Below are 17,700 nucleotides of genomic sequence, written 5' to 3'. Positions count from 1 at the left end.
TAATCTCGTTTTCGATCTCGATTATCTACCGGTCATCCTATTCGGATCCTCTCTTACGTCACGGAGATTGTTAATTTGCTGACGGAAGGCATTTGAATCTTCGGAGGAGCGAGGAGGTAGGATGTTTTGGACATTGGACGTGGATGTCGGAGACAAGACGAGGGGAGAGTGCCGGTGACGTCTCTTTCGCGTCAGCGGCGGAGAGGCACGACGAGATCGTGCGGTTGTGGTGGTGATAGTCGTGGCCGTCGTGGGCGCCGAGGGGGACGACACGCTCTCGCTCCTGCTCCGGTGGTGGGTCCGAAATGTCAGCTCGTTTCAATGCCGTGGAACCCTGACACCGGGTCTAACAAACCCCAGGGAACGAATATCTCCTATGACCGATCCGGTGTTCTGTCACCGGTATTCGCCAGCGTCCGCCTTTCTCGTCTTGCCTTCTAATCTAACGCGTGTAATAAAACGAGATATAATGGATAATTGTAAAAAAATTCTTTATTTTTCGCAATTTTTTGATAATCTTATCTTAATATTGATAATAGATTAATGACTGATTTATTTCTGTGAAGTGTTAATCCTATTTTTAGATCCTTTTTACAATAACATTTTGAATTTTTTTTTAAAGAATTATCTATAGAAAAATTTTTGAACCTTTCAAAGAAGGTTTTATTAAACGTAAGAAGCAAGAATACAAAATATAAGACATTTTCTTGGTCATATTAAAATTCCTAATAATTTTTTTATTTTGCATCCGGAATTGATTTGAGTCATAATACTTTTCGATTAAATTCTTGAGAAGCTATACTCTTTTAGAATTTAATAGAAATTTAATTTAAAAATGAATTTAATTCATATAAACTGGGAAAATTTCTATTCAAGAACTAAAAATCCTTTCTAAACATCTGAAAATTTAAAGTTTGTTCGAGCAACATATTTGTCACATCTTTATCAATCGGAATTTGAAATTCTATCTTAATAAAAATGTTGGATCTAATATAACTTACAAAGTAGATAAAAAATAATTTGAGATTTATTAAAAAATTAGTCATTAAAATTAAAATAGAAGAACACTATATATAACAATTTGTTGCTTTTATGCTATAAATATTGTCTAAAAGATTATTTTTCCACATTAAAATGAATTTTGTATTGAAAGAACTTTTTTTTTTGTTAATCCATTAACTCTCGATATTTTCAACGACGCGAAAGGTTTAAATGAAAAAGTTTGACATTTTACTACGTTTTTAATTCGACGTCAATTGCTGCGACGTGCGTAACACGTAACACAAGAATGCAAAGGAATAAATTGCAAAACTATTGGCAGAGCAAGACGTACCGCTTAGTTTCGTGAGAAATCTTTTACGACTTTGTCGGGATTTATACGAGCTGTAAGTGACAGAACCGACGACAGCCTGCAGAAGAAGACAAATAAAAGATACGAAAATAAAAAGTGCGATTCCGTCTTAAAGGACATCGTAAATTTTTCGCGCCCGTAGATATTTCATCGCTCTTGTAATCGCATATACACGCGCAAAATAGTTAAAGAGATTATTTATTTATTACGCAATAAACAAAAAAAAACCGATTTTTAACTTTATTCTCGTTTCATGCAAAAATAAAATATCAAGAATTATATGTAGCAGAAAACATTTATTTAAAATATGATGGGATAAAAAGCGATCTATTAAAAAATTTCTAGTAAATCTGCGCATGTATAAATCTTTTATTTTGAATCTTCAATTAAGGACTGATGAAGCTCAAACATAAAATGATACGTCGATTTCGGGATCTTCACTCGCGATACACGTGTAATACGAAATTTGTTTTCTCGGAAATTTTCCTGTTGAAATTCTCATATCGAACACGTTAGACTGTGGCATTTAAGAGCGATCCCGAGTTTCGGGATCATATATGCGAATACGGCACGTAGGGAGCGTAAACTCGCGCGACGCGAATGCGCGAGTGCGTACTTACGTCGGCAGAAGCCAAGTCCCCTTGGAGTGGCGCGGAGACGGATATATAATTGAAGGCGGAGGTAATTAACTCCCTCGTGCAGAGCGCGCCGCGCCGGCAGCCGCTCACCGCATCGTTTTAATTACCGCTTTCGTCGCATTTCATCGGGCAGAAGCGCCTCCACGCCTCTCCCCCTTTCTCCTAGGAAGAGAATCTTCATCGCTCTCCGCACATTTCGTGTTTATAATAAATCCAATATTACAAGGAAAGAAAAAGAGAGAATCAGAGAAAAATGTGCGGAATACCACTTATAATTCTCCAAAGGCTTCTCTTAAAAAAAAGAATTTTTTTTGCGATATTTTCTTACCATTTCCAAATTTTGGGAGGAGAGAAAAAGAGAAAGTAATTTAGTTAACGAAAGAGATGCAATTAGAAAGAATATCAGAAAGAAACGTAAGATTGATTAAATTTAGGTGTATAAATACAAGTATTAGCTGTGTTAAAATCTCAATATTTCCAAAGATTCTTTAATTTATTTTAAGTCAAAGACTAAAATATCTAAATGTTGATACTTCATATTATCAGTGATTAAAAATAAATTGTCATGGCAATTAAATAGAAACATATAGAACTTTATTTTTTATTTAGCTTCGATGATAAACTTGATTTTAACAAGATGTTAATTTAAAGCGTCTATCATTTTTCTAAATTTGCATGTCATTTATGCACTAATAATAGTACAAGATCTTAATTTGTTTTTATTTCTTCGTATTCATTGGCGTAATGAAAATAGTACTGTGTGCGCCTTCTTATTCGCAAGAAGCATCTCAAAATGATATATAATATAATGAATGAGTGTTATGCGCGCAGTTTAACGGTTGTACAATTTAGTTACGCCGGAATGGATATGGTTAACCTGTTTTATACACCGATAAGTATATTCGGGTTCCAGGTGTCCTCGATCAACAGGGTACTGAGAAATCTGGCTGCGCAAAAGGAACAGAGGCAGCAGCAGCAACAGCAACAGCAAGGGGTGGGCGCCGTGGGGGTTGGCGTCGGTGCCGGCAGTCCGGCGGAAAGCGTTTACGATAAACTCAGGCTATTAAACGGACAGACCACCGGCTGGCCGCGTCCCAATCCCTGGTAAAACTAAAATTCAAATATACTCAGTGCCTAGTAAACAGCATTATATGTAAAATATATATTCTATGACATACAATTTAACTGAAACGAGAAAGGAAGATAATTTCTTATAAGGATTTCTTTATATATATATATATATATATATATATATATATATATATATATTTTTTTTATACCGCTCTATATAGCATATATGTGTACAATAAGTTTTATAGTTAATTTTATAGAAATATAAAAATATAAAAATATTTATTTACTATGTTAATATTACATTTCTCGAAATTATGATGTAATGGAGATTGGAATTTTTTATTCAACGTAAAAAAAAGAGAAATAATTATTTTTTTTTTTTAATTAAGCAAAATTTAAAAAAATATTTTTGATGAATTGAGGGCAAAAAATAATTTTTTAATTTTGTTTTTAATTGTTTTATTTAATTTTCAACTCTACAAAAAAGATACTGTAGACAATCAGTGTGATAATAGAGAATATACATAGTAAATTATATTAAGATTGCACTGAGGTGATTTTTTAATGAAACGGAACAAAATTTTAAGAGAGATTATTATTTCATTTAAATTTTTGAAGTTTTTTTTTTAATAAATTGCGCAAATTCCTTATAATATAATTACATTTGTCATATATATATATATATATATATGTATATGTATATAAAGCAAATTATTATTTTAGGTATCCGTCGAGTGCGGGAAGCCCTTTTTCGTCGATACAATCTAGTTTGAGTCCGAGCCATTGTTCATCCCTGCCACCAGATCCAGCAGACATATTGCATGCGAAGAAGGGTAAGTCATCATAATTATTGTGACATTTTTTTTTCAATGAGCACAGACTCTCGATCGATTTAATAATTCTGTTATTACGAAGAAACGGGAGTTAGATGTTCGATATTATTACGGTTTGTTACAGGCATTTCGTACTTTTAGACAGGGTCGTTATAGAAAAAGATTTCGCGCACGATGAAAGTCTTCGACAATTGTTGACGCATGGTATTTCGATATTTACTGCGTTTAAAGCGTTAGCGTGAAACGCAAGTACGCGTGTGGCGTAGTGGTCACAGGCGGCACGGGACGGGACGGGAGCGTTTTAATTAATTAATTTGTCGGACCAAACGATACTAATATCAATGTAATTTCGTCGGTGGGTCCCGCGGTTTGCCGCACGCGTGTGTGTGCAACGCTTTTCCGGTAATAATTTTCCGGTAACGTTTAAGCGCGGTCTTCGAAGCGTAGAGGAACAGAGAGACACAGAGGGGGACAGAGGAAGGAGGAGAGAGAGAGAGAGAGAGAGGGAGAGAGAGAAAAAGAGTGAAACATAGAGTAGGCCGGGGTTGGCGGGGGATTGCGAGGGATTGCGCAGAAACGTGGCTGCAGTCGACCGACCAACCCACGCGAAACTACTCCACCTCCGACATCGTATTCCCCTTTCCCAACTTTCCCTTCCCTCTCCCTCCTCCCCCCTCTCCTCATCCTTCCCTTCCCTCCCGTCGCACCGCATTCCCTTTGCCGGCACATCAAACGCGTGCGATTTCTTTCTCCGCGTTTTCCCGTCGCCACCGTCTCGACGCGGGGTGTGTCAGACGCAACGGAAAACAGCCTCTCTGATTTTTTTATTTATCGCGACGCTCATCCCGCAGGTCTTGTCGCTCGGAAGGAGATTCGTGACTCTGTTCGTTCTTACACGAATATATTTATAATAATTGTACATGACGCTTGACAAAACTTGACGAAGTGACATGTGACCGAGGATATTTTTTGCAACAGAGATTTTGTAGCTAAGCTTGTTTCCTAATATAATTGCATGATTGTAATGGATTTTTTTATTTCTTAAACAAAGTTCTTTAAACCAAATTTAAATGATAAATATTGTCAAAACAAATAAAAGAAATAAGATAAAGAATACACTCTTGATATATTGAATAATTTACATGATAATAACATAAAAATCACTTTGAAAAAAATAAATTAGAAACTGGGATGCTGTGCACTTGGTATAAATTAGCAAGTCATATATGAATCAATAACATATTTTGCTATTGACCACATATGCATTGTTATATTATACAACTGATTATTACGATTATATTAATATCGGGAGGAAACAATCTCTTTTGCGAATTATTAAAAATATTAATAATATTACATAAAATTTCTCTTCTATAAAAATAACACGTCTCTTCACAAGATTTTTACGATATTATGCAACGCATTATTATTTTGTATTATTTGTATCTTGTTAAAGGGGATGGGGAAAGGAGATATACAATCAAATATGGTAACTGTTGCGAGCGTTCAACCGCATGCGGCCCCCGAGGGCCGGATTATCGGTACATTGCTGCGGGGGTGGCACCATTTATAGGATAACCCGTGTCAGAAGGGTTGTTTCATCCCCCTCCTCATCCTGCCGCCAAAATCTCTCTCTCTCTCTCTCTCTCTCTCTCTCTCTCTCTCTCCTCGAGCATCTATTTCGTCCGCGCGTATTCTCCCTAAGTATTTCGACTGTTGTCGATGTATCGGTCGAAACGGAAGATCCAACGACGCCCCCGGCCAATCACGCAACAACCACTCTTCTACCTCCCCCGTCCTCTCCCTGTTCCTCCGAAAAAGCAAAGCGAAAGCAGATTACGGCGCAATCATCGCGCGAGCTGCAGGCGCCGCCTGTCTCCCCTCGATAAGGGGGGGAGATTTTTCGATCTGGCCTGCTTCATATAGCGCATCTTAATACTCTGAATAACTCTACGTTAGGTTCAGACAGATTCTCAGGACTTTTAATTTTCATCGAAAATTTCGTGCGATATTTTTTCCTTAAATCTAAATACTATTCTTTTTCTCTCTCTCTTTTTCCTCTCTCCCCCTCCCCCCTCCTCTCTCTATCTCTCTCTCCCTCTTATTAAACAAGATTAATTTTTTTATAATAATTATAACAATTTTCGAAATGATAAAAAACACGATTATAAACAATGTGATTTTAAATGTCTAAATATTTACTATATAAGTACGAATATTTATTTAAAAAAAAATGAAAAATGGAAAAAGGATAGGAAAATGTGAAATGAATAATAAATTGTATAAAAGATATTTTTTCGCATATCCTTAAAAACTTTGCTAAACAATTTTCGCTTTTAACGAGGCAAATTGTTTTAATTAATTACTTGCAACGCATATTGAAATCAAGCCTTTATCGCCGCATCCTTCCAAGCACTCTTTTACGTACATGCGCTCCTCAAAGGGAGTTATTTAAGTCTTCAGCGGTTCTCACGGTTCTCTCGATAACGTCGATACCTTTGTGTCGAGAAGGGGTGAGATCATCGCGTTTATCGCACTTTCTTCGCGCTTTCTATAAAGAGTTCGCGATAAAGACCTCAGGAAGGATACGCACAAATGTATTTTTCTTCCCTTTTTTTATATTTTTATACTTTTATCGTTGATCGCAAAAAAAAAACCATTACTTTCATTTCCTTCTTAACGCGAGTTACGGAAAATAGATCAATAGAACAAATTTCCCTTGGAACGATGAATACCTGCGGCAAAAAATTGTAGTTACCTTGAAGATAATTCTGTCGCTTTTTTTGCTAACCCGTTTTAAAACATTATTTTATTTTCAATGGTTAGAAAAATTATTAATTTATTACAACAGAATTTACTGTTTCTGCTTCATTTGTAGAAATTTTCAAAATGAAAAAATTATATAAAAATAAGTTATAATTGAATTTTAAATAGGATAATATAATTTGACGAGTTTGCTCGTCAAATATACATTTTTGCAAAACATTGAATCATCTCTACATAGAAATATCTTATTTCTTTTTACAATAGATTGTGATATTTCTCAATGCTATTCCCGATATCATTGAACGATCGAATGAACGAGATTAGGGGGTACACCTCGGGGTACATGTAGTCCTCAAGACAAAAAAATGAAAAATGAAAAAACATCTCTCAAAATACGACTGATTTTTTATATATGTACATATATCATGGTATAGTTGTCGTCGTATCGTCGACGTCACTAGGTTGTCTGGTGAGAGGCTGATCCACAATGCATCCCGGGGTTGCATTGTACCCGGGTTGCGCGAGACGAGACGACGTACAGGCATGCGGAAGAATTTCACCAGAGAGTGACGAGAACGAGATAGGCGGGTGGAGGAGACAGAAAGAGAAAAAGAGAAGGAGGGGTAGAGGGGGGAGGGAGAAGGATCGAGAGGAGATAGAGAAACCGGCGAAACAAAGGGAGAAAGAAGAAATAGGAGAGCGCGGGAAGAGTTTCCATCGTGATCGAAACGAAAAGGGTTCGGGGTCGTTGCAGCATTGTTTTTTCACCTCCAGACCCCCGAACGGGAGTCACTGCGGAGGAAACATGCGCGCGCGGGGGATCTCTCAAACGCATTTCTACGATTTCAATATCGCTGATATATATGCGACAACGCATATGCGAGTCATCGAAGATGTATGAATAAACGCATTATTTTTGCCACTACTCAATGAGCGGACAGTATTTTTTTTAATGTTTTAAAAAATTTTTTAATTTTTATTTTTTTAATTTCTTATTCCAATGAACAGATAATGTTTTTCAAACGTATTTTTATTATGATATTTATTATTCTTTAATTGTACAATATACAATTAATGAATAATAAATATTAAGTAATAATAAATATTAAAAATACGTTAAAAAAAATATTATTTCCTCATTGAATGTTAATATATTTTTTTTAATGATTAAAAGAGGATTTAACCCATTATTAATGTTTTTAAAAATGTTTATAAAATATTTTTAAAAAATCTTCTATTTGTATGCTAAATTATTTTTCAGTGATATAACTGATATTTATGCAAAATAGGAAGAATTCTATCATAGCATATATATTAAATCGGAGAATTTCGTTTATTTCATCATTGTCGATTAATTAATTTTCCGTCTATCCCTAGTTTCAATCCAAGATCTTACAACTTGGATCTCTTTGATTATAATCGTAATCTTGGTATTGATTCCATTTCTAATTTCAAAATATCAGAGAGGATTGAACCGAACTAATGTTATAGACGGGCTTTAAACGAGAATGATTGCTTTTGGATTTGATGGCACCTCGTATTCAATCTCTCTACGTCACGAATGCCGGATTAATGCACTTTTATCACTATCTAAGCTCTTGTCGTCGTACTCGCGATCCACGGATTCGAGTCTCCCTTGCGAGTCCCATCTTCCGCTGGTTTTCCCGTTTGTTCATCAAAGGCGCATGTATGTACAGCCTTCCGCGACGTATTCGCTGATCTCCGGTCGACGTAAAACAATATAATGGGACTGCCTGCTGCGTCCGCTACCACGGGATCGAGGGTGCACCGAGGGCATTATTGTCGACCTTCTTTATCTCGCGAACCCAATCTCTCGCTCTTCATCCGTCGTCGCTTTTTCGCTTTACCTTTCTCGCGGCTTTTTTCGTTTTTCTCTCCCGAGTTTTCTCCCAGTAAAGGTAGGTACGTATGCTTTAAAAAATGATTTTCTAGTGAGTACTACTATCGTTTAGTTTAAAAAACTAGGATAAATTCTCTGCAAAAATCTCTGCGAATTTTCATATTAAAATTCTTGCATAAAGTACCATTTTAAAGAAATCTTTCAAGAGCGATTAACGTCGACAGATTCCACGCAAGAGCTGCTTTTAACATGGCATGCTATCACGTATATCGTTATTGCTCTCCCGGCTTGACCGCAAGACTGATCCTTCTCACTTCTGGCGGGAAATCGCTTCTCGATCGAGAATCCCCAAACTCTGCTGCATTTTTGAGAAATCGCTTCTCGATCGAGTTTGAAATTCGATATAGACCGAGATTTCCCAATCCGGATATATCGTGTCATAGATGCACGTTCTATTTCAGGATTCCAGTGCTCGATGCACACCCCCGTACACGACAAGGTAGAGCATTACGTGGGTGACGTATAAACAGGAATATTTACGAGATTCTCTCTCTCTCTCTCTCTCTCTCTCTCTCTCTCTCTTCCCGGTGGTTTATAGTGTGTACATGTATATGTATATGTGAGTGTGTGTGTGTGTGTGTGTATCGATGCGCATTGATGCAGCGACGATGCACGATGAGAGAGAGAAACTCTATGCATTGGATTCGCAGGTCAGTGGGTTGTCGCGTCGCGTCCCATCGCGCCGCGTAGCCTCGCCTCGCTACGCGTCACTCGAGCCCGATGTCACCGCGGCTCGATTTATCGCGTCCGTCAATCTGCAAAGGCTGACCTCTCGTCGAGGCTCGGGTTACCTATCTACCTACCCACCTACCTATCTATCTATCCATCTGCCGCGCTGACCGGTAGGCGCGCGTAACCAACGCGCCGACCGTTCCCTTTGTCTTCCGCTTTATTTCCCTGCGAGAGAAGCTCGTGCGAGTGCCACGCACGCTCCGATAGAAACCGTGACGATCAGTCGTTTATACATTGCGTTAGACACAAGAAAGAGGAGAGATATCCTAATTTTTTTTCTTATCGTGCGATTAATTCTCTTTAATTTTCATTGAACATCATAAGTTTGGAATTTCAAATTTTTTTTTATCTCTGATTTGCGCAGAATTTTAATATGAAATATGTAGATTCTTGTTGGTTTACAAATCATATTTATTCTTACGCTTCGACAATTTTGTTAAGAATTTATTTAACAATAAATATATACAGTTGTAATGACAACTGTTTCGCCAAATGTCATAAAAATATATTTCTCGAATATTCGAAAATATATAATCAAGAATCCCTGAAGGATGTGTGTAATTTTCCATCAAATTCAATTAATCACACTTTTCAATCAGCGTTTCTCGTCCGTACATGCGACCTTAATTTACGTAAATCTTTATTTATACAGTATTGTGCAATACATGGTAAGCTGCCAGGAATGAATTTGCTTAAACGATGGAATGAACCATAAATTAACGCGGCGTGACGTTTAGATTCCGCTGACTAAAGGTGTGTCGATTAATAATGTACTGCGGCGGTCTATCTCTATTCCCTCTTCTCTTTCCCTCTCCTCTCCTCTCTCTCTCCCTCTCCCTCTCTCTCTTGCTCTTTCTCTCTCTCTCTCTCTGTCTCGTACCTAGTTGCGCAAATTTCTGTTGAGATTTGCGTATCGAAAACAATACGCTGATCCTCCCCCTTCCATCGCGTTCGAGATACTATTTGGAGGTAATCCCCGGGATCGAATCGTCATAATCCTCTTTGTGCCTGATATTTCACTGTGCAAAATCGCCAGCGCGATATCGACTTCACCGCACTCCCGGCGATACGAGAAATTTCAGCTGTCGATTCATGTCGGGCCAAAATTTTGCGGCAGAACATCGTTTTAAACAAGAAAGAAGAAACACACTTGCCAAACATAATGTGTAAAGGCATTTTTTCATGCGCGCACTCGGAGAGGAGAGAATTAACTTTCCGACTTATCGCGAGTTTGTAACTTTTGTGGGAAAATCTACCAATGTTACATGTGTCTGTAAAATAAAATTAATTAAAACACCTACAGTGAATAGTCAAATGAAATATCTTTTTTCTTTATTTTAGACTTTTGGAATTTTAAATACCGTTGCATAATTTTTAAAGTTTTAAAATATCACGGTAGATAGATATTTGATGTTAAAATTCTGTTTATTCACACTTAATATTAAATATAGAAAAATATACTGACATAAAAATTCCTTTTTAATTAATACTAATAAGTGAAAAATTATTTCAACATCCAAACAAATTTTCAAGAATGAAGAATTATTTTCAACGCAAGCAATATCGCTCTGTTCATCAAATTGCGTTTATTAACGTACACCCTATACATAGTGCACTAACCACACGTATCAAGGGAGAGGTGGAGAAAGCGAGGAAAAGGGCAATTGCGGACGGGGTAGGGGCGGAGGGGGGTGTCTACCCCCTTCGGTTTTGTAATTCCTACGTGTGTTGCGCGCAAATCATTCCGCTCGGACCGTTCGCGGTCTCGCCATTACAGACTTTCGACCGCACGCGGAAACCGCAATCGAGGAAAAATTCTTTCGCGAGCGAACCAGTTCGCAAAACACATGTAACGGAATCTGGAGATGAAATTCCTTCGTACGTGGCGAGCGCGCGTTGCGACGGCCGACGTCGCGAATTCTACGCTTCCGCACTGATAAAAGCTACAGCTGTTTCCTGCTCTACGCCAAAATTCACTCAACATTGATTTTTTTTTCTTTATTCTCCCTGGGCTAATCTTAATATAATTAAGATGTATAGGATGATTATGTCCATTCTTCAAAAAGACATGTTAAATCGATATTCGCAAGTTTCTTTTCCTCGATATTAATTGATTATCTCAATACCACGTTGAGAGAATCTGATTAATATATAAATACAAATATAAATATTAATAGATAAATACATAATACATTAAATAATATAAATAATATAAAGTCCTTTTTGACACTACTGGGCTTTAAACAAGATTCTTTGCCCTGATTCTTCAATCAAATAATTATTTAAAGTTCATTGATTAATCTATATAATAATTTAAGTACTTCTAATAACCTAAGAGTGTATCAATAATCGATGTCACAATAATTAAATCTATTTCACGCTACCGCCGGCATAGCTCTTAGGTTCATCAGAGCACTTAAACCTCTTCACACAGCTAATGCCTTCATTAAGGTGGAGATATTATCAACAAGGAAAAATTTTTATTTGAATTTTATATTATTAGAATTTACTAGAAATTTTGAGATCAGATATAGCTGATATGTAAAGATTATTTATAAATACATAATAATTATATATATATAATAATTTAATAATAAATATTGAAAATATATAAAATATATATACACATTTATACATACTTTGTTGCATTATATATATATAATTATATTGAACATGTATAAAATATTTTATTATTACGCGAAAATGTTCGAAATACGTACAATATAAAATTTATTAAAATTTTTAGATTAAATTAAACGTAACTGATAGTCCACCGCGACCAAAAAAATCATTAATAAATTTATTAATTATGTCTCTCTCAGAAAGAGACTTTTTAAAAAAAAATATCCAAGAACAATATATCCAAAAAATACCCATAGGGTATGAAAAGATACATAAAACTTTGATATTATTCGACGATTAAATTAGAAGATAAATCGCGGTTTAAATTTCACGAATGTACACGATGAATAAATAAATTGACAGTAGTTGTAATATGTTGCGTCAAAAAAAAATGTTTTGACATTTGGAACGCATTTCATAGTTTGTAATTATAATGTGTGTGAAGAATTGAATGCAAATATAGCATTTAATAATAATGAATTTATTTTTCAATGCGCGATTTTATATGAATTTCGCGATCATAAGTAAGATCTTGTTTCGTGAATTGCAAAACAGAATAAAATAAACTTTATAATTCTTTAAACAATCGCGCCAACGCCGCGTTTTATGAAGAATAACTGATTTAACGAGATTAGACCAGATCAAGATCCTTCTGCCAAGTGATACATTGGTTAATATCTGACAGAGAGAAGAACAATCCTAAAAGTGAAAAGCGACTTCAAGTTGTCTTATTTCTATGTCGGGCCCTGTAGAATCGATCTACAACGGAAAGTTAAGGGATTCATTAAATGTCAAAAGTCCCGCTACAGCAAAGAACGAATTCCCGATCTTCCTGATTGCTCCCGATAGCAGTGATTTTGACAAATTAGCGACTGTTACCATCGTCATTATCTTTAAGGTATGAGATAAAAACTCGTGTAAAAATAAACATATTTTTCCATTATCAAAAAATATTCTTTTTTTAATAAAAAACAACTGAATATAATGATTTTTATGTATACGTGATTACACTCGAGTATATTTAAGAACAATAGAATACATGCGCTTTTTATTATATTTGATTATATATATATACTAATCGCGTACCCTACGTGTCTTACTCGCGTGCCCTAATAGAATACATCGATGTTGCTCCCGCGTTGGGCCAGTTGAACTTACCTTTCGTTGATCCATATTCATTCTGACTACATCTAACCAGAGATGTAGTATCGATCTCTATCAGAGATCAAAGAAGGAAACAAATTCCTTCCGTTGCCGACTAATTATTATTGCCGGTGCATGAGTAATTTTACGCTCGTTTGTAGTCGTAAGATATTACGACGTTTGTGCATTGTCATAATGTAACTTTACTTTAATTAATATAATGCCAAGTTATCAATCAAAATTAATTGATTGAGGAATTTTTATAATAATATAAGATTATTTATATATATAATATATATTAATATGTAATATTATTAATAAATAATATTAATAAATATATAATTTATATTATAATAAAATTAATAAAATATTTATATTTTATATAATTTAATAGATCGATAATTTGGCTTTACATCAATTAAATCTATCTGATAATATAGATGAATGGGCTATACAATATTAGAATAAAATCGGTGCAACATAAGAAAAAATATTTACTATTTCATATAATTAATAAGATTACTGGAGCCTTCTTTATCAAATAAATTCAATAAAATGTATCAGTTAAAAAAAATATTTTATATCTTTTTTAAATTTTTTATTTTAATTTGTACCCCTAATATGTTTTAATTCATATTTAAAAAATCTATTAAAAGTTATTTAATTTAATCTTTTTTAGCCCATCCATTTTGAGGTAACGAATCTATTTACAATCAACAATCTACATTCTCATCTACTACATCTATGAATTCGTTATCTCAAAGTAAAATAAAATTCATCACTCACCGGCACTGATGCGCAACAGCGGAGTTGTTGGTCTTGAGGCTACGTCGTCTGTAACATACAAATATAATATCCAAATTATGGCAGCGTCCAAAATATAATTAATATTCTATGCAGAATATTTTATATCGGATGCATAAGAAGCTTTATATAAAAATGGAACAATTTTAAAAATTATAAAAAGACTTTTTCCACTTTTTTAGAAACTTTTTTAGGATTTATGTAAAAGTCTTTCATTTTATTTTTCTCTTGTTTAATTTATTCAAATAAAAAGACCGAATTAATATGCGTACGCAATTTTCAACAACCGATATACAAATAATAAATACTCACTCTAGGGTTGCTCCGCCGATGCAGGATGCCTCTCCTAGGCCTCCTCCTCCTCTCAGGTTGATTCACACGCGCGATACTTTAAACGACACTCCCGCACTTTTATTAAAAAATATTATCATATCAAATTATTATCATATCAAACTTATCATATCAAATTATTTCCCGATACTTGTCGCGATCGCATTGAAATAAGTTTGATGGAGTGTCTCGCGTTCTACTTCCTTACTGTTCGAGTGTCGTCGTGAGAATAATAAAGCCATAAGCCATAACACGTTAATAATAGCGCGCTAATATTTACATCGTCAAGGCCGTATATCATGTTGTTGATAATTCGTTTGCCGAAATACTTTCCGTACAATGACGTATATACAAACGGAATATTAAATTATACAAGTATTTTAAATTATAAATCAATCATTAAATTAACAATTATCACAGAGTTTATTGTTAATTACTCGGACCTGTGATTCAATAATTTTATTGCGCGATCCGAATCGTATTTAAACCGTCAAAAAATCGAACGATAAAGCATTGGATAAAATATATTTAATTGTAAATATTTTTAAAGAAATAATTGTTAGTTAGAGAAAGACAGAGAGGGACGAGGGGAGGGGGAGGGAGGGAAGGAGAGAAGTAGAGGGAGAGAGAATTAATTATATCAAATTATGACCCGATCCTTGTCGCGATCGCGTTTAGAAAAAGAATTTGACGGAGCGTATCGAACTAACTATATCACTGTTCAAGTGTCGCCGTGCGAATGATAAGTGGGAAAGGAATTTAAAGGAATGTTTCTCCCACTATTACAATACTATTCAAGTGTCACCGTATGAATAATAACAAAGCCATTAAAATGTAAACAACAGCGAATGTTTACGTCGCCAAAGCCGAATATCATGTTATTGTTAATTCGCTGCCGAAATATTTTCTATGTTGTGACGTATATACAAACGGAATTATTCAAGAATTTTAAATTATAGATCAATTATTAAATCAACGATTAATATATCGGGGAACGTATCATTAATTATTCGGATTTGCATTTTCACTATTTTATTGCGCAAATTATGTTTAAATTATTTAAAAATCGAACGATAAAGCATCGGACAAAATATATTCAATTTTAAATATTTTTAAAGAAATAACTATTATTTAGAGAGAAAGAGACAGAGGGGGAGAGGAAGGGAGAGAGAGGAAGGAAATAGATAGATAGATAGATAAATAGATAAATAGATAAAGAAAGAATTAATTATTAATTATATTAAATTATTAATTAATAATTATTAATTATTAATTATTAATTATATCAAATTATTTTCTGATCCTTGTCACGATCACGTTTAACGATCTGGGTAGCACATCACGATATAAAAGAAACTTTTAACTCAAACTAATATTGCAAAAGGTATGGCGATTTTTTTATTATATTTATCTATTATTATTTATAAAAACTAAATTTTGTAATATTTTATATAATACACACATACACACACGCGTATAATATTCTAATAATGTGCTGTGCAACTCTCATTCAGATATTTACTTTTAAAAAAGTATATTAAATCGATACTGGCAATTGTTACTCATCTCTTTTTCGTGATGCTGATTAGTTATCTCGACGATGAACATTACTTTATATCAATAAAAGCTTGTCATAACTGCGCGACACATTTGAGTTTAAATATTAAGTGGGTGGGTAATTTTTATTTAATTTATTTTGAAAAAATTGAAAACTAGAATTAATATGTAAGTAATTATATATACATAAAATAATATAATACTTAGATTTTATTATATGCATTTTAGTTATTTACTAGAATACTATAAACGCGTGCTACGCGCGTATTCTAGTAAATAACTAAAATGCATGTAATAAAATCTAAGTAAGATGTATGATAATGAGAGATAGAGAGATAAATACATTAGTAAAACCAAATTTCGATTTTTTTTTTTCTTAGTATTAAATAAAATTGAAACTTTGGGAAGAATCGATAATCTAGAAAATACAATACAAGTACACAGTCTTATAAAAGATACAGAAGTTTGACGCACACTTTAAACTGCATAATAACAATAATGCTAATAAAAAATATTGTACAATAATATTTTTTATGCCAGTGATTGATTGTGCGATTGGAACTTTATGCTTGTTCCTCCCTTGTATCTTTATATTCCATCATTTACCGGCGTATTCTTTAACGGAAGGTTAACGGAGGGTTAACGGGGTAAGTTCCCTCTTACTTCCTCTCTCCCTTCCTTCTTTGACTCCGCTCAACCTTGCGAGCATCCGTCAACTCACCGTCGTCTATCGGGAGGGTAGTAACGCGTGAGAGAATGACAAAGTGGAATAAGAACGATAAGGGCGATAGTGGTACTCGATCTATCGATTTTAACCCTAAGGTGTCGCCACGCTTACGTCGACGCACCTCTTTTTTTTTTATAGATTTCCAATGAGTCGTAAGAGACTGAATAAAGAGGCGCTAATTGCGGATGCGTTTTTCTCCCCCACGTGTCGCTTCGACTTCGTAGGCCTCAACATCCGACACAATCCGTCGAGAGCGAGAAAGGGGTGGGGTCCGGGGGAGGGTGGGGAGAGGGGGGGTGACGCCTGAGAGGGTGACAAAGTGTCTCAGCAGCCGCGAAGAGGGGGCGGACGACGGGGCAGCAGGATCTCTTTCTCCTCACACGCTATTTCCTTCGACCCCTCGACGAGACACACGGGTAGGGTTGACTGATCTGCCTCGTAATGCCAATCGATATACACAGTACACACAGTGAGAACCCACCCCCCGTTGTGACACGTCGACCGACGCTCTTTTAGGCAACGTTCACACGAACGAATACCTTACTCGCTCCGTCCGTGTGTCTGCGAGGGATGAGGAAAAGGCTGGGGGATGAGTTGAACTCACGTACGTGACGAGTGTATGAATAATGTCGTGATACGCGCGAAGTATGTGTATGTAAGATTTCTTTTACGATCTAAAACTTGCCAAAGCAAGATCGCATAATTCCATTGTTGATTCTAAAAATAATATCATAGGGAAATAAAAGAAGCAACAATGCTGTTAAAAATCATGTTATTTTAATTTTATATGACTGGATTATATCTATTCATATTTGACATATAGTTGCTGCAATGAAAATAGATTGAATCGCAGGTTTTATTGAATTTTACAGATGAAATTTTGATTCTGTTTTTTTTTATATATCATAAAGCAGATATAAAACTGGATAGGATTTTGTATGAATCTTACCAATTATATATTTTTTATTTTATTATATATACTATTGTACAAAAAGGGAACTGAGTCTGAACTCCGCGTTTTTGGAGACGCACGGATGGAAGAACATGAAAAATATCATAGGTTTTGCACCAAACCGCCACGTTCCCGCTTTCCAAGACAGACACTCCTATAAGAATTCAAGCTACGGTAAACGCGTCTACGAAATTTGTCTACAAGTCCCTCGAGAGATTCGTTTGACAGTTTTATCGCGTTCCTCGCAATC

At 35.1% G+C, this 17,700-nt stretch overlaps 1 protein-coding gene across 4 annotated transcripts in view; it reads left to right on the top strand.

The window, feature by feature from the left end:
• Positions 1–17,700, top strand: part of LOC126858766 (paired box protein Pax-6-like) — an 86,647-nt gene that overhangs the window by 40,633 nt on the left and 28,314 nt on the right. For all 4 annotated transcript variants that reach the window (XR_007688721.1, XM_050609311.1, XM_050609309.1 and 1 more), the window contains exons 5-6: positions 2,903–3,093; positions 3,787–3,896. Coding sequence is in view for 3 of the 4 variants with exons in the window: in XM_050609311.1 (XP_050465268.1) it covers positions 2,903–3,093; positions 3,787–3,896 (301 nt within the window). In the remaining variant the exon portion in view is untranslated. The remainder of the gene's footprint in view (positions 1–2,902; positions 3,094–3,786; positions 3,897–17,700) is intronic.

The sequence above is a fragment of the Cataglyphis hispanica genome, chromosome 2 (assembly GCF_021464435.1).
Source record: "Cataglyphis hispanica isolate Lineage 1 chromosome 2, ULB_Chis1_1.0, whole genome shotgun sequence".
NCBI classification, from domain to species: domain Eukaryota; kingdom Metazoa; phylum Arthropoda; class Insecta; order Hymenoptera; family Formicidae; genus Cataglyphis; species Cataglyphis hispanica.
This window is presented reverse-complemented; position numbering and strand designations above follow the sequence as displayed.